The sequence below is a fragment of the Thunnus albacares genome, chromosome 4 (assembly GCF_914725855.1).
Source record: "Thunnus albacares chromosome 4, fThuAlb1.1, whole genome shotgun sequence".
In the NCBI taxonomy this organism is placed as follows: Eukaryota; Metazoa; Chordata; class Actinopteri; order Scombriformes; family Scombridae; genus Thunnus; species Thunnus albacares.
The window spans coordinates 2,249,358-2,275,069 of NC_058109.1; the positions used below are offsets into that span (position 1 = coordinate 2,249,358).

The 25,712-nt window shown below is 43.3% G+C and overlaps 1 protein-coding gene across 1 annotated transcript in view; it reads left to right on the plus strand.

The window, feature by feature from the left end:
• Positions 1-25,469, plus strand: part of dag1 (dystroglycan 1) — a 48,369-nt gene extending 22,900 nt beyond the window's left edge. The window contains exons 2-4 of the mRNA XM_044348891.1: positions 3,046-3,834; positions 20,909-21,370; positions 21,764-25,469. Coding sequence (XP_044204826.1) covers positions 3,409-3,834; positions 20,909-21,370; positions 21,764-23,593 — 2,718 coding nt within the window. The 5' untranslated portion in view covers positions 3,046-3,408 and the 3' untranslated portion in view covers positions 23,594-25,469. The remainder of the gene's footprint in view (positions 1-3,045; positions 3,835-20,908; positions 21,371-21,763) is intronic.
• Positions 25,470-25,712: the final 243 nt, after the last annotated feature.

The window sequence follows — 25,712 nt, forward strand, 5'->3', positions numbered from 1 at the left end:
ATTACGATGACTTTATTATTATTATTTTTGCTTCATTCATTCCTTATTTAGCGATGCAGCTGCTGTGGTTTTATAAAAATAAATGAACCTCCAGGATTTTTTTTTCTTACATCAAAACACAGTAAAAAAAAAAAACAAGGCTGTAGCGAAGCGTCGAGTCCTGAATTTATAAAAAGCCTCAAAAGTGTTTCAGTTTGTATTCGGCTGTTTTCAAGCTCTCTAGTGAGCAAAACTACCTTTTGTATTCTTTCAGAAACCGACTCTTATTAGTCTGATCAGTAAAACCCAATTAATTATCCCTGGATTTATGAATCAAATACAACATGCAGCCAATTATAAAAAGGTTTGTTTTCTGAACGCTAACGATCAGCTTTCCTTACATTTATTGTGTAATTTGCTTCTCTTTTGTATTCGTACAGTGTTGCTTAAACTGTTTGACCAACATCAATAAATCAGAGGATTGGGGTCAGTCTACTTCCTGGTTGATGCTTGAGCTCCATATAAATGATCTCTGATGTTCACCAGTTCATTACGTCTTTAGAGTTAAAATAGATGCAAAGATTCGAGTGGCTTTTAATTTCTCTTCCCGTCTTCCCGCCCACACCGTCCGAATATCATCAACATGTTGGGAAATCATTTCTCTGATGCCATAAATCTCATCTCTTTACTGGTTTAAGTAATTTCAGGGCAGCGAGAGGCTCTGAAAGAGTCATCGTTAAGTGCCTGTTTGCAACAAAGGTGTCGCCATGGCGCCCGCTGAACTAGTTTCAAGCAACACAAACACACATAGTCTCCGCCCAGCTGGTCCCAGCTTCTTCTTCTTCTTTTTTGGGTTTAATGGTGATCTTTAGACGCTCAGAGAACAATAAAAGCACTTTTTTTGTGTAAATTGCCATGTGGAGCGTGTGTAACAGCATCTCTTAGCGTCGGTTCTTTGATGTTTTGGAGGCTGATTGCCAGGTTTGTCTGACATTATGTCTCTTTTTCATTCCTAAAATGTTTTTATCCTGATGCGTAACTGACAGAAACTGGTCATTTTCCCCTTTTTTTTTTTCCCGTCTTTCTGTCTGGCAGTTTGTGTCCCTCCCATGTTGGTTCTCTCACTCTCTCTCTCTTTTCTACTCCACCCATCCTAAACGTCCTCCTTCCCCTCAACAATCTCTCGCAATGCGTCAAGAGTGATCGATGCCAGGAAGTGGGTGGTTTTGGGCGGCGGCGGCGTTGTAGGTGTTCAGGTAATGACAGCGTTCTGTTCTCGCTATGAGTAGAAGATTTCTCGGCTCTTTCCGCCTCTCTCTCTTTACCTCGTCCTCTGCGTTGACAGCACTTCTTTATCCAGCGGCGTAGACGACTCAGCGGGCCCCTTTTCATAGCGACACCCCCCCCCCCCCGCCATCGTCAGGCCTATTGTCACACCGTGATCACAGAGGATGTGTTTCTGATAGGTGTGTGTGAGCGCAAAAATGGCCTTGAAGGTTTTCAGAAATTGGAGAGAAAGAAAGAGAGGTGTGGTAGACCTTTAAGCCTCAGGAGGAAGAAGCACAAAAAAAAAAGTGTTTTGGAAAAGAAGGAAGACAAACTGAGAGCAGGAGGAGCCAGAGCATTTAAAAGAAAGAGAAACAGATGACAGACTGAACAACAGAGAGAGAAAGCAATAAGGGGAAAGGGGAAATAGGAGGGATGTTGCCCCCGGCGATGCAGTCGAAGGTAGCCTACATGAAAGGCATGGCGTTTATCCCCGGCAGCCATCTTGGACTACTTTACAGAGGGCTTGGTAAAACTTTAAACGCTCTAAATAAGGTGGCATCAATGAAACATACATTTCAAAGAGTTAAAAAAGCTTGACTTTCACCAAACTAAAAAAAAAGATAAGGACTCTAAAACTGTTTTTACTTCCTGAAGTTGACTCTTTGGATAAAAGCTGTAGCAGCGGGGGGGGGGGGGGGGGGGGGGGCTGCAGAGTGGCGCTTGTGATTAAAAACAAAGTTTTGTCCAAAGGTGATGCATGGCAAGGGCGAGGTAGCGGCGACAAAGAGTGGTTTTTATAGTTGGTCAAAAGCTACCTGGGAGGCCTGCTGTTGTTGTTCCTGCAGTGATTTCACTTTCTCCAGCGGGCGTCTGCTACGAGGGCAAAAAAAATGGAGTCACAGTAGGGGGTTTCTCTCTCTCTCTCTCTCTCTCTGTCCCTCTTTCTCTTTTATTCTGTTTTTTTTTCCAGCTTTCTGTCTATCTCTTTCTCTCTAACGAAAGGCCTCAGGGGAAATCATTTGTGTTGTGACACACACACACACACACACACACACTCTTGCTCGGGGGGGGATCCTCTCCTCCATGAAAGAGCTGTATGAATAACAAACCTCTGAGTTCAGCCCTCCACACTGACAATGGACACAAACACACACACACACACACACACAGAGTAGCTCACAAGCTAGCACATGCTTTCTCTTCATCACCTCCCCCCCCCCACACACACATACACACACCTACACACACACTCTCAGTTTGACCCCGCTCACAATAGAGAAGGCATGCATTCATTACCGCTTCCAAGAAAGCTTTGACTGGTCGGCCATTGTTGGCTAATCCAAGGTCCCACCGTATATCACCTTCACTCCCCCCCTTCCTCCTCCTCCTCCATCTCTCCATCACATCTCTTTCACTCTTTTCATTCTTTCTGGTCTGAAGTCGTTGACTAACTCACCAATGAGCAATTAGAAGAAGAAAAAAAAAAAGATGTGAGAGTTTGAAAGCGAAAGCAAGATGTGTAAGAACTAATCAGATTACTCCACAGCATTGATGATATTATCCTCCTCCTCCTCCTCTGCCCCCCTTCATGATGGATTTCTATCCACTATGAGATTTGCGTGGCATGAATCAGTTTCAGGGGCTGAACTTATCGAGAGGATTGACTTTTGATTCAGTGCGAGACGGTTTAAGTCGAGATGTTTTAGGTTGTGATGAGACCGAGGAGCCGAGATGCTTCGGCGGCTGTAAAAGCAACTCTTTTAACCTTCTGTCTTTCTGTTGTCTGTCTCCACACAGATCTCAAAGGTGATCGGCACAATGGGACTCCTGAACCTCTGAGGGGTGAGCACAAAAGGCCCGAGGGGAAGAGGAAGAATAAAGCCGAGGGAGGGGGGAAAAAAGAGGACAAAAGAGGAGGAGAAGGAGGAGGTGGATCACAAGAACGAGGAGGATTCTTGCGTGGCGCCGGCGCGAGCAGGAGGAGTTTTTCGGCAGAAGAAGAGTGGGCGGAGAAAGGAGAGGGAGGGAGGGAGATTTGAAAGGAGGGATTTGCTCTATCTGTCGGGGGTGCATGCTCCCCTCTAAGTCCCCCCCTCCCACTTGGACATCCTCCTTTTTTATTTTTTTCTGCATCAGTGACAGGCCGACAAAAGGCAAAGAATGCGTAATAAACTAAGTTCGGCTTGCCTGGGAGTGAGCAGGGGCCTCGATGTGAGACTACCCAGGACTAGAGCCCTGCTGCTGGGGTTACTCCTGGTGGCGGCGGCGGCCTGTGCGGAGGTGGAGATCGACGTGCTTGGCGAGATGGTGATAATGGAGACGGGCGGGGAGAGCGAGAGGGGGGTAGGAGGAAGAAGCGAGCTGGAGGCCTCCATGCACTCCTCGCTCCTCCGGGACTTCCAGGAAGTGACGGAAGGTATCCGAGCAATAGAAGCTGTCGCCGTAGAGACCGACGACGCGGCGGCGGCGCAGCAGAACATGGCCGCGCCCACTGCCTTCCCAGACTCCTCGGCGGTGGTGGGTCGGATCTTCCAGATGAAGGTGCCAAACAAGATGGAGGATGTTTACCTGGGTGATATCGTCAAGGTGAGTCACACAATCATTTAGTTTTCTTTCTACTCTGACCATCCATAGTTTCACCTCTGATGACCTCATCACACCTGAGTTTTAGTGGAATCAACTAAACTTTTGTTGTTAACTTACCTAAATGTATAAGTTTTATTTATTTCAAGCTCACTGGTGGACCCCAGTAGCTTACTGGTTATCTGACACTGTGTTGCTTGTCGTTCTTCATCTCTCGCTCCCCTCGTTTCCTGTCATCTCTCAACTGTCACTACCTAAAGAAAATGTAAAACAACAACCAAAAGCATCTCCCAGTTCACCTGACTTGAAGTCTTTTGACTCGAAATGAGTTCACTCAACTTTTAAAGTTAACTTTATAAAGAAACATGATCAGCAGACGTCCCAGCATGCATTGTTTGACACTTAAAACTCTTCAGACGCTTCTTTTTTTTGTGTGTGTGGTTTTGTTTTAAGAAAACAGACATGATTGAAACCTGCTGTGCTTCTTTTAACACACCTGAAGTTTCTTTTCATGCAGAAACAACTTTCAGCTTTGTGTCAAATGAAGAGAATCTTCAAACTGAGAAAAAAACTATATTATCTTATTTTAAGGTTATTGAACTTATTATCTCAAGTTGAGTTAACTCAGTTTATATTTTCACAACTCTGAACTCATTATTCAACTTATTTTTTCTTCTATCCTCTATTTGACCAAGTAAAACTGTCACATACAAACAAAGAACAGTGAAAAGAAAATCCAGTCATGATGCAAAACTATCTTAAATACATGAAGAAGTTCAGATAACTCACATTATGTTTCTCTGTGTAACCAGTTGAAAAGGTCCAGGTTCTGGTTCAGCAGCAGATGAACTCTAAGAACGATCTGTAAAGGAGCCGTTTCCCTAAAAACTACGTCACTGGAGTTATGCGAGCGTGCGTCATTGCTCAGGATTCGTCCCTGCAGGCGACGCATATTTCAATCCAGTCGGAGCAATATGCCCTTTTTTTAATTGCGCTGTATTTGCCACAATGGCCAATTTTCCATAATATATGTGTCCTCATATCTGAGTTGGAGGCTTTAGTAGCATTTCCTGCCCCCTCTCTCCTCCTCCTCCTCCTCCTCCTCCTCCTCCTCCTCCCTCTTTCCCTTCTATTGTTTCTTCCCTTCCTCCTCAATCTAATCCCACCTATTCATCCTCCTCTCTTAATTTCATTTATCTTCCTCCAGCTCTCGCAGATTTAACTCCCATCTCCTTCTTCCCTCCGTCCTGCCCTGATTGTTCCAGACGTACTTTTGTCTATGTGTACTTGAACTTCTCTTTCACCCTCCTCCCTCCGTTCACTCTCTCTCTCTCTCTCAACCCCTCCAGGCTAAAACCTTTAATATTGTACACTCCCTTCCTGTCCTTCATCTTCCTCGCACCATCTCCATCCCTCTATCCTGTCATCTCTCCGTCTATCCTTCTTCCTCCATCTCTTAATTATTACTTCTTCTTCTTTTCTTGCCCCCCCCACTCTCTCTCTCTCTTCATCCTCCATACTCACTGTCAAACTCCCTATCTTCTCTCTCCCCCCTTTTTTTTATCTCCCTCTATCACATTCCTTTCATATCCTGCCACTTCCTCCCTCCCTCCTCCTCCTCCTCCCCTGCCTCCTCCTTCTCCTTCTCCCCTTTTAAGTCCTATATCTCTCCCTCCCCAACCCCTTGCCTCCCTCGCTCGTTTCTTCCATCCCCTGTCAAATCACATCACTTCGTATCAATCACCCAGCGACGATGAGCGGCATGAAAATACACTTTTTAACTTCCTTTTTTAATAAAAACTCATTTACACACAATCACACTGCGAGGAGTTAAATCTACACACAGGATCTGTCACCAAAATGTCAAATATGAATTTTTTTAGGAAAGGATTCCAAATAAATAAATACTTAAAGTTTTGTCCTAATTCGTAGCTGCAGCTATTTGATGTATCTCCAAACATAGATGTCATTTTTTTTTTTTTGCTCTTCAGCATTTCATGAATCTTAATGTTTTCATCCAGTTTACAGATGACTGAACAAGGCTGTTTGCAGCATTCAGCTGATCGGGGCTGACTTGGATGTGGCTTGGCGGCACACAACAGGCATCGCGTGTGTGTGTGTGTGTGTGTGTGTGTGTGTGTGTGTGTGTGTGTGTGTTCAGGCTGGGAATTTAAAGGGATATGATGTATATTTTATGTGACAGTTGATACAAAACCCATCGGGTCAGTGTACAGAAAGCTTGTGGAGCTTTTTTAAATAAAACATGGTAGTAGTTTGTATAATGCAACCGTTATTTAGAGAGTCTGTTTTCTCTCCGCGTCTTCGCTCTCTTTCTGTTCGGCGTCTCGTCACCTCTCTTCCTCTTCTTCCACCCTTGATTCCTCTTCCTCCTCGTTTTTAATTCTACTACTCATTTTCCTTTCTCACCCTTTCCCATCACCGTTCGCACCTCTTTTTTTTTTTTTTTTCTCCGTTCGTCCCACAGGCTAAAGCTTCTTCTTCTTCCTCCTCCTCCAAACTTGATTATATCTGTCACACTGTAAAGCCGCCGAGCCTCCTATTAGAGCCGATAGGAGCTGACAGCTCGGGCAAAAAGAAGAAGCCAAAAAAACAAACGGGCAAAGTGGTAGAGAAGCAACGATGAAAAGAGAGAGGAGAGGAGAGGAGATAGAGGGCGGGCGAGAGGTTGTTCAGAGAGATGAAGGAAGAGGAAGGAAGCAGATAGATGAAGGGAGACAGGAACAGGAAATGAAAGGTCAGAGATTAGATCCAGACAGAGTGATCCATACAGTGTCCTTGTGAAAAGACTCCAGACGTCCTTCCTACTTTTTACTTGTCGGAGAGTCAGAGAAACATTTTGCAACTCGGAGAGAGTTTGTTTACCTCCATCTCTATCCCTACTTCCAACGCCGCTTCTCTTTTCTCCTCCTCCTCCTCCGCCGCCGCTGCCGTCCTTCTCCTTCTCTTTTTAGATGTGAGTCCCCCCCCTCACATGTTGTTTCGAAGGTCGGCGCTCAAGGTTGCGGAGCGAAAAGGCCAAATCAATTCCTGCGCTCGGCGTTGCACTCATACTAATGGCCTTTTCTTATGAAATCTGCCAGTTTGAGAGGTGTCCGGCTCCACGTGACAGCCGGGCCTCCTCATTCACCTTTTTTTTTTGTAGAGCGGCGAGGGGGGGGGGGGCGTCCGCCGTTTATCCATTCACACGGCGTAGAGCTGAGGGTTCTCAGCGAGGAGGACGTCGACCTCCGGAGAGAGAGAGACGGAGCTTTTATATTTAACCAAAGAGATACAAGACATACAATACACAACATAGTGTCTGTTATTATAATGACATTTAGCCTTTAAACACTCTGTTGGTGTCTGTAAAGGTTCATGTGAGAGTATTTCTTCATTAAGAGGGAAAATATATGTACTGAACGATACACTGAATGTATATTAAACAGATAAATACTGTATTTATAAGCTTGTATAAATGTTCTAAAATGATACAATTAGCACTTGCTAACGAACCTTAAAACTACTTTTATGTTAGCAACTGAATTGCGTCACTAACACGTATCAGAGTATCTTATTGGTGGTGTTGTTTACTTTTATTTTGGCGGTGTTCTTGTGGTTAAACAGCTGTTTGTGGCTTCTTTAATAACACACATTAATATTCCTCAAAGCAAGTTATCACAGGATTATTATGATGGTATTGAGCCCAGAACTCCTAATACTGAATCATATTGATCAATAATATTGATCAATGTCCAATAACACTCATTCCAAGATTAGATTATAATTAGATAATGTTTGAATTACTTCACATTAAAGTTGATCCCAGTCAGTTTATGCATCAGATTTCAAGTTTAAGATTCTTTGGGGAGTAAAAAGTGTGATTGATCCTTCACTTATCAGTTCATGATAAGCTGACAGTTGATACTTTACAACAGTGTGTGGAGTGATCAGTCACAGTGATACAAACACATCATCTACAGTCTAGTGTCGGTGTGTCGGTGTGTGAACGTTCACGCTGTTGCTTCTTTAACTAGAACACCTTCACTTTGACTCAGAAAAGCTTTTCATTCTGATTTCTGAAGCGTTTTTTTTTTTTTTTCCTCTCTGAGCAGATTTGTGTCCAGTGAACCTTGTCTGAGCTTTTTTTTTTTTTTAAAGTGGATGATTTTTAAATTTGTTAGCCTTGGAATAAATGAAAAAGGTGCGAAGCTTGTGCTCCAACTACAACAAAAACACCCCCAACTGTAGAGCTTTTACTAAACATGTCATCTGCGGGGGGTGGGGGGGGGTGTGGGGGGCGATGGCGCAGTGATAATTCACTACAACGACCGCGGGTTTTTTTGCGACGTTAGCAGCAGCAGCATCTGTATGCAGGTGCTGCTGCCGCTGGGATGGAAACACCCTGCGGTGGTTTTGTATCGTCTACTGTTATTAATGGAAGTGGCTGCGAGAACTAGGTTTTCTGGCCAACAGATGAGTACTCTCCATAGCCTCATTACCACAATTACCAGTGTAATTAGCTGATTGGCCGATGGGCTGGCTGGCAGGCAAGCTTTATCCCCCCCCACCCCCCCCCTCACCCCCTCCTTTCCTTTTTCTTTTCTCTCCTCCTTTTTATTCCAGGAAATAACTGACGCTAGCTGAAAATTCTTTTAGTTCTCGGAGAAGAAAAAAAGAAAATTCAGAAGAGTCCAGAAGTGTGTGTGTGTGTGTGTGTGTGTGTGTGTGTGTGTGTGTGTGTGTGTGTGTGTGTGTGTGTGTGTATTCTGTGGTGAAGATGTGTGTTTGCATGCAGATTATAAAGAGAGATACTCACAGTTAAATGGTTTGTAATTACTCTCTCTCTCTCTCTCTCTACCTTCCACCTCTACTCTCTCTTTTTGTCTTTCTGCGTGTAAAAATCGCCCCTTTAACACACACATAGAGAGAGAGAGAGAGAGAGAGAGCACACAAATACATGTATGCATATTTGTGGCAAAGTGTGTGTGAGAGAGAGAGAGAGAGAGAGAGAGAGAGAGAGAGTGTGGTTGTCAGAGCACATTGACTAGCTGTTTGGATCGTTCTTCTCTTGATGAATGGAGACAGTAGCTTGCTGTTGTAAAGGGCCGTTTCACCCCCCCCCCCCCCCCCCGGGGGGCATTTTGGTGGGAAAACTAACTTTCTCTTCTCCTCCCCACTGCGTCCTTTCCTCTCCTCTCAATTCATTATCTCCTCCTCCTCCTCCTCCTCTTCTCCTTTTCTTCTTCTGTCGTTCACTGTCTCTCTGGCGTCTTGTTAAGTTTCCAGTATTCTCTCAGTTTCCTCCTCTTCCTCCTCTCTGCCTATGATTGAAGGAATCCCCCCCCCTCCTCCTCCTCCTCCTCCTCCACCACCACCCCCCTTTTTCTTTTTTTTTTATCACTGTCCTTCGTCCTTTCTCTTCCACATCAGCAAGCTGTCTCTCTCTCTCTCTCTCTCTCTTTTCAGCTACTGCAGATTTTTTTTTCTGCACCACATGCAACATTTAATTTTCCCTTTTTCTCCTTTTCTGTAAGACTCCCTCCTGTTGAACCACATCTATCCTTCAGTTTCTGCAAAAAAAAAACCTTTTTTTATTTCTGTCTTCTCAAAAACTCTCCTCTCTCTCTCGTCCCTTCCTCGTCGTGCGTCCAGCTGCCCCCCCCCCCTCGCATTTCACAGACAGACTCACCCTATAAAGCCCCTGTAGCTCCATAGCTGTTAGCTGGCAGCATCGCAGTGGAAAAACTGGTATTAAAGAGAAGCAGGAGGGAGGAGGCAGCCCAAAGATAAAAACACACACACACACACACACACACACACACACCAGAACATATGAGTCACCCCTTTAGCTGTAAGCTAGCACGCCGCGATCGGTTTACTGGCACCCGGATAGCGGTGGCCATGTTGCTATGTAATTAAACATACAAGCAGGCGAGGCTTTTGATTCATATGTTCCAAATTATACGCTCTCCCACAAAATTCATTCATGATTTGGTGTTTTTCAGCTGAGGGTTTGTGCGTTTTGAGCGTCCAGGAGTAGAAGGATATCTGACTGATGGCTTCATGTCAGTGTCGGGTTACTCAACGTTATTTCCATCTGACCTTTAGCACATATAATTACTGCCAAACAGCCACCGTTTGACTCCTGGAAGAAGAAGTAAGAAAGAAAATTTCTCAAAAAATGTTGAGAGAGAGAGAGTCAAATGTCTGTCCTGATGTTATTATGGTGTGTCCTCCTGTAGCTTAGCAACCACAGGTTTTTTTTTTTTTTTTATTATTTTTTTGGACCGTGCTAGCATGCTTGGTTGTCACCCAAAGAGGAAGAAGTGGAGTTGCAGGACTGCTTTCATTGGTTTTCCAAGCTTAGTGAAGCCATATTTGGCGTGTGAAGGTTAACAGGAGCAGATTATATTTAGATGTCTGGACTCACTTCTGATTTATAGATCAGCCTGTTTATATTACACAGATATGAAACATGACAGGATGGTTGTTGTTGTGTGTGTTTTTGGAGTGAGCGGCCTCCGTCTCCTCTTCAGGTCTTCCTTCACAGCATCTTCCTCCAACTTCATCATGTCTCTCGTTATCCCTGAGCAACGTGTTTAAGATTTAATGGTTTGTGTCGGCGCTATAGCTCGTTAGGCGGATAAAGAAAGTGAATGTTTTATTCATACAGTATCAAAGAAAAAAAAAAAGGAGGGAATAATTGCTGACCTAGGGACGAGCGAGGGATCGGCGGAGGAATGATTCTTAAAGACGGTGTCACAGTGATGAAGACGGTTGGAGGGAAAGTGAGTCTGTCAAACACGTTATTGTAACAGGAAGCGCGTCCAATCGCAGTTGAGTTCTTTTTTTTTTCGATGGGAACTTGATTTTTTTGGATCAAATGTGACTAATTGTGTAATTATTTCCTCTATTGTCGTCGTGTCACAACAGATTTAACAGCGTGTTGATTCGACCTGCAGCTGCTTCTTCTTCATTGTCGACTCGTTCTGCTTCTCACAACTCTTCTTCTTCTTCATCTAAACGGCAGTTTCCCCTCTTTTTTTTGAGGTCTTGTCTTTTTTTTTTTTTTTTTAAATGTATATCCTTCACAACAGGAAGTTGTTGACATATTTTGGCACCAGAAGAAGAAGTGTATGTGCTTTTATTTTGTTACAGCAGGATGTAAAGGGATTGTGATTCTTATTAAATAATTCAACAGAGCTGAAAATAAAGAGAACGACGATGAATCTGCAGCTGGTTTGATGAACTATTCATCGCTGGAAGCGTCACATAGTTTCAGCTGCTCAGTGCTGAGTGTTTACTGTGAAAAGTTACATAAAGTTTTTCCCTTCAATTTATAGGAAACTGGCTCTTTTTTACCATTTTTCATATCAAACTAGTTGAGAATGTGAAGTAGTTGCAGCTCTGCTTTACAACAGAGAACAGTGTGAACTATTAGATCCATCAGAGCTGCAACTAACGATTATTTTCATTATTGATTTATTCATTATTTATAGTTGTTTGGTCCATAAAATGTCAGAAAATGTTGAAAAATGTTGATTTCTGTCTTTTAACCCCCAAAGATCTTCAGTTTACTGTCATAGAAACTAAAGAAACCAGAAAATATTCACATTTAAGAAGCTGGAATCAGAGAAATTGGACATTTTCTCCTTCAAAAATGACTCCATCGAAACAGTTGATGATTAATTTCATAGTTGACAACTAATCGATGAATCGACTAAACGCTGCAGCTTTAAATTTTATTACAAGATTTGCAGATTAATAGATAAAAGTACAAATCAAATCACAAACTATCAAGTTGATGGAGACTCTTTGTATCAGTTGGAGATTTGATGCTGCAGCATCAGTCAACATATCTCATGTTTAGAGATCATCTTCATCTTCATCTTCATCTGTTTCTCCTCTTTTCATACATGCAGGACGTAGAAACACGTCTTCTACTGTGTTTTTACTGTGTTTAACTCTGCTGTTCTACTTCCCAGTCAGTCCTTGGATTTCCCTCAAGAATAAAAATATAGTAGAACATTTTCTACTGGTGAGGATATTTGGTGCTTCTGTGTGTGTGTGTGTGTGTGTGTGTGTGTGTGTGTGTGTGTGTGTGTGTGTGTGTGTGTGTGTGTGCTGATAGTGAGTAATTCTGGTGGGGCTGCAGCATTAGTCAGAGCTGAAGCTGAGAGTCTGCGGAAAAAACGAGCCACACGCTGAGACAGAGATAACACAAACACACACACACACACACACACACACAAACACACACACACACACACACACACAAGCAGGGGTTATACAAATCTACACATGCATGCACATGGAGAGTGTGTGTGTGTGTGTGTGTGTGTGTGTCTCACCTTATTCTTTCAGTATCTCTCTGTGCCCTTCTAGCTCACTTTCTCCTCTACCTCCCTCCCTCCCTCCCTCCCTCCCTCTCTCTCTCTCTCTTTCACACACACACACACACACACACACACACACACACACACACACACACACACACACACACACACACACAACATCTGTCTCCGCGGGACTTTGTTTACACTCTGCTTTATTTTCTTTCTCCCGGCGTCCAGCGCGGCGCAGTAGGCAGCGAGGAGGAGGAGGTAGCGTCGTGTTTGCTAAGCCCAGACACCGCTCTCGCTCCTCGGACGACGACGACGACCGCCGCCGTACGAGGCTGCAAGCTGCGAGCTCGTCTCCTCACTCGCCTTCAAGTTGTCCTTGTCATAACAACACACACACACACACACACACACGACTTTACCTTCCACACATTCACACTTTCTTTCTTTTTTGCTCAGGTGCACACACACACACACACACTTTACATCTCTCCTTATCTGTCTCTCTGGATCTCTCACCCACACAGCTGGAATCAAACGCTGACTTCTGTCGGCTCCTCAGTAGCGCTTCATTGTTTTAGAGCTGCAAGCACAAGAGAGAGAGAGAGAGAGAGGGGTAGAGAGACATAGACAGAGAACGAGGGAGAGCTTTATGAGTTTTGCTGCAGGCCTTGGCAACAAGGTTTACCACAGGGCGTGTGTGTGTGTGTGTGTGTGTGTGTGCGTGTACTTTAGCACACAGGTTTTATAGCTAAGAGCCCTCTTCATCATTATACTTTAATGACTATATAATAGGGGCGTATTTGTGGTTGTGTGTGTGCGTGTGAATTAATGCACGCACACATGTTGAGCCTCTCCGGTGTATCAGGAGTCTCTTGTAGTTTGCTGCAAACATATTTTAAAGTCCCGCAGCCTGTAAATGTCCTGATCCTCATGCAGACGAGTCCTGTGGATCTCTTGACGTCTCATCGTCCTACAGTGCGGTCTATTTATAGAAAGGAACGTTTTCCTTACTCTGGGAATTCTCTGCATTTCCATTCCACTTTTTTTTTTTTTACAATGAAGTTGAAGATCTCATAACTCAAGTTTGACTGGTGTGATTTTATTTTGGAGCCGAACAGGAAGTGAGTTTTATGGTTGAACACCTGTTGATGCGTAATGAAGTTACACTTTACAGTGTAGGTGAAGTGTGACGACCGCTCGGCAGATGTTCTTATTGAAGGATAAGGTGAAAGGTCGATATTATTCTGATCAGTGTCGTGTATTTTCTTTATTTATCTTCCGAGTGCAGCTTTTATTTCCGGGTATCAGTTTCTGTCGCGCTCCAATAAAATGGAGGTAAATGGAATTTTTGTTTTGCAGCAATCAAAGCAGGAAAAAACTTCAGCAACTCTGTATTTCCTGAAGCAATATCTGGATTATATCCACACAGAGCTCGCTGTGATCAGTTTTCATTGGTTTTTTCTTCAAAAGGAAATAGTCTTTATAAAAACTCCTGAGAAGGAGGTCTGTAGATGATTTGATCAGATATATGAAGATTGTATTTTCACTGCTGTGAATAACAAACAAAACTGTGTTCAGCTCCGTTAGATTAGAGCAGAATGAAAGTGAAGGAAGTGAATATCAGAAACCTTCAAACTAAAACCAAAACAATCTGCACGACTAGATTAAAACTGCAACGATTAATCAGTTAATCACATATTTAAGAGCATCCTCCTTACGTCAGAACCCTAAAGAAACAAGAAGGTTGATTATGGTTTATATAATATATACAATTATATAGATGACATCATCATATCAAACGCCTCGTTTCAGACATTGTAGAGGTCGTAAACTGAACATTGATTAAAGAAAATAAATAAAAACTTTAATATTGAGGATGGTTATGCTACATTATCAGCAACTTCACTACGGGTTTCTAGCAAGAAACACTAATCTGTGACTGTCTCAGGCTTTTCTTCATAATACTTAAAAAAAAAAACACAATGAGGGCTTAATTAACACGAGTAGCTAACCTGGTTACCTGGTTACCTTGTTACCTTGTTACCTGGTTACCTGGTTACGGGTGTAGTCCTGCCGCCACAGCAGTTTGTCAAGGTTCAGGGGTCGTCTGTTGTTGGCACAAGCTAGCAGCGCAAGCTAGCAGACTAGCATGCTAGCCACAAGCTTGTTGGCCTGGCGTTATCACCCCCCCCCACGTCCTCGGCTACACGACGCCAGCGTTTTGTCAGGACGATAGCTGCTCTACGTCGTGTTACCGTTTCTGTCAACAAGTTCTTGAGCTTTGCTTTGGAGGAAAACAGGAAGTCACTTTCACCGTTGTTTTACCTCTTTTCACATCCACGTTCTTCTCCGGTAGCCGTGACTCAGTAACTCTAACGATGCTCCGTGGTAGGAAACGGTCGTGAACTTTGATGTGCGAGCCAGAAAACTGCAGACTCACTGGCTGTGGTATTTATTTCTGCTGTGTGATGTAATGTTAGATGTGTCCATATCAAGTAAAAAATGTTCAAAGTTTATCATCATCATTGACATAAATTTGACTGTAATAACCTGTTGAGATCATTTGACAGTGTTTGAGATGGTTGAGATGATTTGTGTAGTTTTGGGTGAACTGAGCCTTTAAATGCTGCAGCGTCTGCTGAGGTTCTTCTTCTTCTGGTTCTGTTGTGTTCTTGTTTTACAGTTGAAATAAAGCACAGCTGATGCTGTGAGACGTTAACGTCTAACTGCATGAATTCAAATTTTTTTCAAATAATCTCTCAAGTTTTCCACTTTTAAAACCGGTCGACGTTTCAGAGTCGCAGGTCTGCAGACGTCACTGCTTCCTGTTCCTAGATTACACCGCCGAGGAGCCGTGGACCGCCGCCACAAATGAATTCTTAACGGTAGAAAACGGGGCTGGAAGACGGATTTCCCCTCGTAAACAGTCGCCTGCCTGTTGGCCACCCAAACCCCCCCTAAAACCCCCCCTCCTCCCTCCCTCCCTCCCTCCCTCCTCACTCTATAGCTCTTCCATCCATCCATCCCTCCTCTTTACCTCACATTTTCCACTGGAAACACTTCACTATGCCAGCAACTCCCTCGACGCCTCTCTCTCTCTCTCTCCCCCCCCCCCACCCCCCCCCTCACCCCCCCACATGCAGTCCCTCTCTCACTCTCTCGCCCCGCTCTGGGTTCCTCTTGGTCTCGCTCCAATTCTCACCTCCCCTTCTTTTCACATTACCTCTCACTTCCTCCTGCTTCTTCCTTCACCATCTCTTCCTCTTCCTTCCTCTTCATGCTCCCTCACCACGCTGCCTTTCATTTCAACTCATCATATCACAACGGCATGCCCAGAGTGCACCTCCTCTTCCTCCTCCTCCTCCTCCTCCTCCTCCTCCTCCAAAAAAAAAAAAAAAAAAATATGAAGCTTATCAGTCGAGCTGTCAACCGGGTCCCCGGTAACAATGGCCCCCTTTCTCCATGTTCTCCTCTCGCCGCAACAATGAGCAGCTTTCTTTCTTTCTTTCTTCCCGAACGCCGAGAGACTCGACGCCTGCTTGTAATATCTCTCTCTCTCTCATTCTTCTTGATTGACCTCTCTTTCTTTCTTTCTTTCTTTCCCTCCATCCTCGCTGCTGCATCTCTGTCTCTAGTAGAGCTTCCTCTCCTTGAAAGAGCTGCGTGATTAAATGCGTCTGGGGATAATAAAGGTGTGTGTGTGTGTGTTTGATGAAGACAACCAGGGCGTTTATTTTCATTATCAACTCATCTGCTCATTATTTTCTCAATTAATCAATTATGTTTTGCCTTTAACGGTTTCTTAGAGCTCATGGTGACGTCTTCAAATGTCGTTTTATAGACTTTATTATCACGTTTGACACAAAATATTCACTTTTGAGAAACTGCAGCCAGCAGATGTCATTTCAGCTTAAAAGACGACTAAAAGTCAAGTCATGAGCACAAGATGTTATAAAAAACAAAAGGAGTTGGAAGGAACGCGTCCACCTGAAGGTAACTGCTGGTATAAATAGTTAATCTGGTTTTTAGCTGTGATCCTAAAAAGCAACGTTAAAGGAGGTTTTTTCAGTTTCTGGAAGTTAAACGTCCCTCGTTGTGTTTATATGACCGGCGGTAGCAGCTCCTCGAGGCCCCGACGGGGTCAAAGGTCGAAGCTTTTCTCCTCTGCTAACAGCGAGCAGTAAAAGTCAAAATGTACTAATTATACAGCAGAATGACTCCTGTCAGTGTTGAAATCATTATAATATTGGATCATTGTTACTGATTTATTACTTTGTACACAGAATTTTAATAATGTGGAGCTAATATCAGCTACTTTACACACTGGTGGGTCGTTTGATCTTTAACAATTTGCTGTATTTTACAGCCTGATTGTATGTTTTGTGTGTAAAATGTTAACATGCAAAGAAACTATATAAAGTACAATATTTCCCTCTGATATGTAGCGTAAATATAAAGAAATGCACTTTATGGAAGAAACATGGAGGATTTCACAAAAAAACATTCCTCAAATTGGATATAACAGGAGTAAAAAAAAAAAACAGATATTGCTTTAACTTTTGACTCAGAATCTATAAAATATTAAAATATTAAAACATGAACCATCAGCACCGAGGCTGCTTCAGACTGCAGTAACTCAAAAAACAAAACAGCTGAGGAGGCAGACGGAGTGAGTCCAGTGATGCGATGTGAGTGAAATAAAAAGGATGATGCCAGCGATACCAGATAACGTCTCCGAGTGTTTCACGCCTGTCGTTCATATATATACAGACTTCAAAATGCAGCACGGTGCCCTGATAGTCACGGTCGGCTTTATGGCTGATGTGTGTCTGTGTCAGTGAGGAGAAAAAAAAAAAAAGATGATCAAACAAACCCCCAACTTTGATGAGATTATCATTTATTTCTTTTTAATTAACACTCTTTTAAGTCGGGGGGGGACTGAGACCTCTCCACACATCAGTGATTCATTCTTTAAGTCATCTAAAAGGCTGGTATCTCTTAGTGGTTTTGGGGTTTTTTTTTTAATGCCATCAACATTAACATTCATCGTACATGGTGCTTAAAGTAATTGTGTTTCCTCCTTAAATGTTGGAAAGAGGGAAGCGGCGTGTCTGCGGGTCTTGAAAAGTCTTAAAAACCTTTTAATTGAGTTCCCTCAAAAAAAAAAAAAAAAGGTCTTAAAGTCTTTAATTGCAGTTACAAAGGTCTCGCCTGCTGTAAACAGTCATGACATTGTGTGTGTTTTTTTTTTGTTTATGTTTGCAGACTGTTAGGAAATGTTGTACATCTATAAACTACTAGTGAGACTGGTGTGATACTGGTGTGATACTGGTGCTGCAAGAAGCTGTTTAATCTTTTATGTGCAGCGAACAGTCGCTGCTGCAGCTGCTGTAGCAAAGAAGCTAAACTTAGATGAACTTATGTGTTCATTGAGAAAAATCAGAAAGATCTTAAACCTGCAGTTCATAACTTTTACATAGAAATGAACGTCTGTTACATAAGTTTACACAAGCTGAACGAGTTCACACGCCAGAGTTTTTAATCTGGTGTCTGGTGTGACATTCCCGCTGCTTCCACCGGTCAACCAGCTAACTTCCTGTTAGCTCTCTGCTAGCTTAAATGTGGATAAAATAATATAATCGTGCAGCTCTTCTAGATTTTCCAAACGTTTTTGGACCAAATGGATCCAATTCTGATAGTGATTCTGAGGGGGGGGGGGGGGGGTTGACACTCGAAATTTACATCCGCAACAGTAGCGTTAGCATGTGTCGACAGTGTTTTTGTAATTACTCTCACTGCCAGAAGGGGGAGACAAAAGTCCTGAACTCCAGCTTTAAATTGAATTAGGAAAACACCCTGAAAGGTGAATAAGACGTGATTTTCCAGTCAAAAAGTCTTTGAGCAAAACGTTTAATTGGCGCTTTGAAAGGTTTTTATACTAGACAGCAAACACCTCGAGTAAATTAACTTTGATTGTCACTTCTATATGTTTTGTCTTTGCCCTAAGTTGCCCTTTTGCCGCCACCTTAATAGCTTCCCAGAAAGGAGTTTAGTCTCCTCCGTTCTTGCTTCCCGGCCCCTCTGCGTGTCTCCAAATAAATCTTCCAAAACGCCGGGTTTCCCCGGCTGTTTCAGAAAAGGCTTAGGCTGTAACCTTGCCAGTGGTGTGCGTTTGTACGGGGAGGGGGGGGGAAGGGAAGGGAGGCCGGAGGAGTCTGTGAGAGCACACGATAACCTTTAGGGCCAAACATCAAGCTTTCTTATGCCGAAGCCGTCGTGTCAGGAAAAGATATGAAATATTTTTCTTGACATTTTTTTTGGGGGGGATTTGATGTATTTTTCATGTTCTTGTAGGGAGGAAGAAAACTACAAGCTCTCTGCTGGGTTCATGTAGGAGTTTAAAAGGCACTATTGTGTTTTTTTTTGTTTTAACACTAACTGAAGCAGGGACATTGACTTACAAGAACATTTCTTTTGGCTTTTTTTGGGGGGAGCCTATAGAACAGAGATACACTCGCCCATCACTACTGGAAGCTGAGAAGTTGTTGATAGAGAGGAAACTATTCCGAACAAGTTGTTTTGTTTGTCGTCGAGCTTGTGATACGTCACCTCTTCTGACCAAAAGCACCTGACAAATCTAATTAAGTGTCACCTATCAGTTTTTTTATTCTCTCTTACCCGTATTTAATTGGCAGCAGATAAGGAAGTGATCTTCCTCGTGCTTTCAGGACACAATTTAATAATTTACAGAGCAATTATGACAAGCTATGATGAGATTACTGCCTGGCAACTCACTCGTCCTTCATCGTCTCTTTTGTGATTTAATTTGCAATGCCATGTCAAGAGGCACTCGGTTTGAAGTTTCGAGGTTGTGGGAACACTGTGCGACAAATTAAATCAAACATCGCTGGAGGAGTCGACGTTCGGAGACACATGAAGTGGTTTTGTTTCTTGTTTTTTTTTTTTTATCTTTGCAGGCCACCAGTGATATTTGAGGACGTTCTTAGTAAAAAAAAAAAAAGATCAATATTGTGTCATTTTTTTAACATTCCTACATGTTGTCTTGTAATCTATAATCTATAATTATCTAGATGGATTGCATTTTGAATAATATTTGTGTCTCTTGCACAAATAAGTTCTCCCCCCCCCAGGCTGGATTTCATAATCTTGTCCATGAATCACGACATGACATCTTCCCTACATCACCACCCCTGAAATTAGCTTTTATCTGGCAATGAAAAGGACTGTCAGATTTTGATAATGACATTTCGGAAAAGAAATAATGACAGCAGGGAAGAGGAAAGCAAGAGAGAGAGAGAGAACAAAGAGAGAGAGAGAGAGAGCAGGGGGAACTGAGGTATAAATAAAATCATTGGAGGATATTTCCACTATGTTCATTTACTGTTTCCTCTGTTTCTAGAAGAAAAATCGGGAGATTCGAGTATTTCTGTTGGGGGGGGGGGGGGAAGACGTTTTGAAGAGGTGTGGACGCTTGTCTTAGAGGGGGGAGAACTTTTAAAGGAATTGTTATCCACGGGGGGATAATTGTTAAAAGCTCAGCTCCTGGCAGAGTGGATGTGTGTGTGTGTGTGTGTGTGTGTGTGTGTGTGTGTATGTCTGAGGGGAAAAAACCACATACAGCTGTGTAGCTTTGTGTGTTTGTATATGGCCTTGTATGTATGAATGTATGTGTATATATGTGTGTGTGTGTCCATTTCAATGTATGTCTGCATGCTTGAGAATGTGTGTGTTTATGTGTGTGTGTGTCTCCCCCGGCGCTGCCTGTGTGCTGGTTAGAGCATTAATGATGTGTCTTGGGAGCACTGCCTCTACATAATTTATCAACTAGGATTTATTAGCCGCAGAATTAACTTGTAGGGGGCTCGGGGGGGTGGGGGGGGGAGCACAGGATGCATTTGTTCTTGTTTTTTGGATTTATGTGTGCTGATGCATTGTCACTCCCCTGTGATCCATTTCTCTCCATCAGCCTCCCGCCACGGGGACGACGTCCCCCAGTCGTATAATTGGCCGAGTTATTTTAATTTTTTAGTCGGCTTTAAATTACAATTCAGAGCATTTGAGTGTGTCTGTATGTGTGTGTTTTGTGTATAAGAAGGAGAAGTCGGTGGATAACTACAGCAGCCTTTCATTTCTACATGTCTTCGCTTTCACTATCTGTCAAAAACTTTTAAAAAATAAAGCACAACATGCATTAATAAGAAAAGCTGCAAGCTCAGTACATTTATACAAATTAAAATTTAAAAAAATAAAAGGAAAAAAAACTAAACTGATGTCAAAAACATTCACAAAAGCTGCATCAGTGTAAACCATAGGCTATCTAATAAAAGCACCTGCCTTTTGAATTTGTTTATGCTTCATATCTTGTAAGTAAAAACTTGTGCAATCTTTCAATGTCGCCTTCATCAATACTTTTTTTTCCCACAGCTGGCAAGTACACTACCTGCTTTATGAGCATAAACATAACTCTTCACAATCTCAATCACAATCTTTTCTGGAAGCCTTCACATTGTTTTCTTCATCCACTCTTTACTTTCTTTCTTTAAACCATCAGACATAATGTTTCTAACTTATTTTCTTTTGGATGTTTCATATCTACTTCACAGATTAATGTATTGTGATTGTATTTAACTCGTTGGTGATTAATCGTCTCTTCTATTATAAATATGTTTGCATATTGAAACATCACTTTCTCTGTTCTGTTTGTCTTCCAGATTACAGAGATGGGTAAGGACTCCCTCCCTGCCTGGCTGCACTGGGATGCCAGCAGCAGAATCCTGCAGGGTCTACCTTTGGAGGAGGACAAAGGCGTCCATTACATCTCCGTATCCATTTCCAACCACACAAAATCCTCTTCTTCCTCAGAGGTTTTTTCCATCGAGGTACACCCTGAGGATCATTTGGACACAGATTCGGCTCAACTGGCGTCCAACCAAGCCTCCGCAGAGGATGACGTCCAGTCCTTCATGTGCGGCAACGAGGAACCGGTAACGGTGCTCACGGTAATCCTGGATGCGGATTTGACCAAGATGAGCTCGGAACAGAGAGTGGAGCTCCTGGATAACATGAGGAGCTTCTCTGGGGTGGGGCTCCAGCACATGAAGATGCTGCCTGTGGTCAACAACAGGCTGTTCGACATGTCCGCGTTCATGGCCGGGCCGGGGAATGCTAAAAAGGTGAGTGGATGTGCAAGAGAGTGAGGAAATGGATAAATGAAAGCGTGAGTATATGAGTATGTGCACTCACTGGCCCACTTTAGTATTTATATACCTGAGGTGGGCAAGATATTGGAAAGACCTTTCAATGTAATGCACTCCAGTACACCTCCCACCACAAGCTCAATAATAAACAAAGTAGAATTATCACCTTTCTGACAATGTCAACAAAAACTGAAAATGTATAAGCTTCCTAAAAGTAGAATTTATGGCAGAGCTGTTGTATTGGATTGCTTTAGATTGCACAGGTGTTTTTAATAAAGTGCTTGGCGAGTGTATATGCTCAGTGAATACTTGTCACACATAATATAAGTGGATGGCTTATTAAATTTTCTGCTCTGAATGTCTCTGCAGGTGGTGGAGAACGGCGCTCTGTTGTCCTGGAAGCTCGGCTGCTCGCTTGACCAGAGCACGGTCCCAAATATCAACAGCGTCCAGGGTCCTGCAAAGGAAGGCGCAATGTCAGCCAAGCTGGGCTACCCTGTGGTGGGCTGGCACATCGCCAACAAGAAACCCCATGTTCCTAAGCGGGTGAGGCGCCAGTTAAACAACACTCCAACACCTGTTCTGGCAGTGCTTCCTCCAACGACTGTAGTGGAGCCTCCAGTGAGGATTATCCCAACGCTGTCCTCTCCATCTATCGCTGCACCAACTGAAAGCTCTGCCCCCCCTGTACGAGGCCCCGTTCCCCTACCGGGCAAGCCTACAATCAGAGTCCGTGACCCCATTGCCCACACCCCAACACTGGGACCTCCTCAACCAACAAGGGTAATGGAGACCACCAGCACCATTCCCATCCAGCCAACAATGACCAGGCCCACTTATGTGGAAGCCACCGCCACACCACCCACACCTACCAGAAGACCTACCAAGAAGCCTAAGAGGCCCAAAACCACACCGGTGCCCAGAGAGCCAAAGACATCAACAGCCAAGCCAGCCAGGCGCACCACACCATCACCTGGCGTCATCCCGGATCCATACAATGAGAAGCCCGTCTTGCGTAACCCCATTGACCAGGTCAATGCATTAGTGGGCACCTATTTCGAGGTGAAGATCCCGTCTGATACGTTCTTTGATAAAGAGGACGGGACAACAGACAAGCTGCGTCTAACCTTGAGACAGAACCACAACGACGTGGTTGGAGAGGGCTCATGGATCCAATTCAACACCACCAGCCAACTTCTCTACGGCCTGCCTGATGTCCATCATGTGGGGAAACATGAATACTTCATGCAGGCAACCGACAAAGGTGGCCTGAATGCAATTGATGCTTTTGAGGTCCGTGTGAACCGCTGGCCCGCCAATGACAAAACACCTGTGATCTTCACGGTCCGATTAGACGGTGAGCCACGCTCGGTAACCAATGACATCCACAAAAAGATCCTGCTGGTCAAGAAGCTGGCATACTCACTGGGGGACCGCAACAGCAGTACAGTGAGTCTAAGAAACATTAGTAAAGGGTCTATTGTGGTGGAGTGGACGAACACCAGCCTCCCGCAGCACCCTTGTCCAAAGGAACAGCTCACAGCCATGAGCAGAACACTCGCCGATACTGAAGGAAGGCCTACACAGACCTTCAAGTACGCCATGGACCCTGAGTTCAGACCGTTGGACGTCATGGTCAAGGGAAGGGCAAGCTGCAGAATGTACTCCTTCATCCCACCGGGAGACATTGATTTACCAGAACCTCCTCCAGCAGTCACCCCAGCTCTGGGAACAGGCCGGCAGAGTACAGATGACGTGTATCTCCACACGGTCATTCCCGCCGTGGTGGTCGCAGCGATCTTGTTAATTGCAGGTATCATCGCGATGATCTGCTACAGGAAGAAACGAAAGGGCAAGCTGACCATCGAGGACCAGGCCACTTTCATCAAAAAAGGTGTGCCGATTATCTTTGCAGATGAACTGGACGACTCCAAGCCGCCTCCGTCTTCCAGTATGCCCTTGATTCTCCAAGAGGAGAAACCCCCACTTCCACCTCCCGAATACCCCAACATGGCCACACCAGAGACCACTCCCCTCAACCAGGAGCTGCTGGGGGAGTATACAGCTCTGCGGGATGAGGACCCCAATGCACCTCCCTACCAGCCACCGCCTCCCTTCACCACTCCCATGGAGGGCAAAGGTTCCCGTCCCAAGAACATGACTCCCTACAGATCTCCACCTCCCTACGTGCCACCCTAAGACTAATTTAACCCTCCCCTCGTAGGGTGGAGGGAGAGGATGCCTGAGGAACTGTGACGGTTTCCATTCTGGTGTTTTGTCTGTCTGGACATTTACAGGGAGGGATGACAAGAGGTGCTAAAGTACAAACAGCTACAGGGGACTTTTGGTTTGGGGAGAGGGAGTAATGAGTTGGGTGGGGTTTTACAGTATACAGATGGGATGATTGGTTGAAACAGCTGGGAGGGACTACTGTTTTAGTGGTAGCCCAGCTACTACAGTGGCCTAAGACAAACAAATTTGCGTCACATTGGCATTCGGATCGACCAGTTGGTCAGAAGCAACAATTGGGAGACTTGTTCTCCCTTCCCAGCATTTCAGTTTTATCTCTGTTGATTTGGATACTGGCTTTTTTTTTGTCTGTTTTTCTTCATCTTTATCCCAAGATTATTATTCTTTTTTTTTGTTTTTCTCTGGACAGAATCGTTTTTTTTTTTGCCTAACAACTCTTTTTTTTTTTTTTGTCTTGCTTTTAAATAATACGAGAAGACAGTGAACTGCCATCAGAACCACTGCAGGCAACAACTCGTGTTTTATAAAGGAGCGTGAGATTCTCTGAATATGAGAAAAAAAAAAAAAAGCTCTCATAAGAATCTTAAATCACCCCTGCAGACGACACAAGAGAACGGGAGGCCGAGGTGTGTGTGTGTGTGTGTGTGTGTGTGTGTGTGAGTGAATGAGTGTTTATTCAGATTCAATACAGTTTGCCTTTTAACACTAGTTGTCTGTTTCTATCCTTATTCACAATGTCTAGTAAAGATTGAGAATAACAAGGTAGCCTACAAAAAAAAAGATTTAGAGATGAATAATAAATAATTTGTTTGTTTCATTGGTTTTAAAATTCACTGTATATCTGGAAGATGTTCTGATAGATTGTATTATATTTTTTTGGTGGTGGAAGTAAAACGGGATGAAAAGGATTGCCTCACTAAAATAACCTGCAGGATCTCTTTTATTCCTGTTTTGATATAACAAAATGTTTATTATTATTATTTTTTCCATTAGATGAGAATCCCACCTTCCTCCCAACTGCCCTCATCCCCTCGAGAGATCACACAGGCTCGATAAGATGTTAGAAAAATTGGGGTTTGATGGGTTTTTATTATGATAGAAATGATCCAAACTAACTTTTAAATGCAGAGTTTAATATGGATTTGGGTGCAAAATGTATAGTTTATGCAATTTGACCTCATTTTGGCAACAAGGTTGACAAGTGGAACGCCATTTTTTTACCCTTTTCTGCAAACAGCGCCACCAACAAAACAGGAAGAAGAGCCCTACAGGTTATTTTGGACCAGGGATAATTATTTTTTTATGTAACGAGGCAGTTCTTCTCTCCAGTGAGAAACATTTTGTGCCATGGAGACTGTCCCAGACGGGATTGTACAGATATTCACATTTTAGAGGTCACAGAGGAGACGGTTGAGATGGAAACGAAGGAAGAACCTTAAAAAACTTCCAGTAATTAGCTCACTGACAAAAAAAAAAACGGTCAAATGAAAATCTCCTTCTAATTTTTTTACAAAGTTTTTGATACAGTCTCAAATTGTTTGACTATTAAAAATAAATCATGATTAATGATTAGTCTTCTGTGATTTGTAAAAATCTTAGCCTAGAAGTTCAATTATGATTCAATTATGTACACTTTCTTTTTTTTTTTGTTTTTTTTTTTTGTTTTTTTGTTTTTTTTTTGTCATGGGTCACATATTTCAAGTGTTATTTTATTGTGTGTGTTTGCATATCAAAGTGTATCTCCCACTATACAAAGATGGAATGACCCATATTTTATGTAATCACAAAATTTTTATTTTTATGTCCTTTATGTTTGCTGATGAGTTTCAACTGAAAAAAGTGACCCTTTGCAATAATAATGTAAGGCACAGTCCGAACACACGGTGACTGGTCGGTGCAGGCTCAAGCGAGTGACTCGTATTGTCATAATATTGTTGGTTTTTGCAGGATGCCAAGGCTTTTTTGCTTATCGAGTGTGCATTGTTATAATAAAACCAACTGGTACGATAAAAAAACAAACCCTCCTTCATTCATGTATCTGATTTTCCCTGCTGGTTCTGTTGAGAGT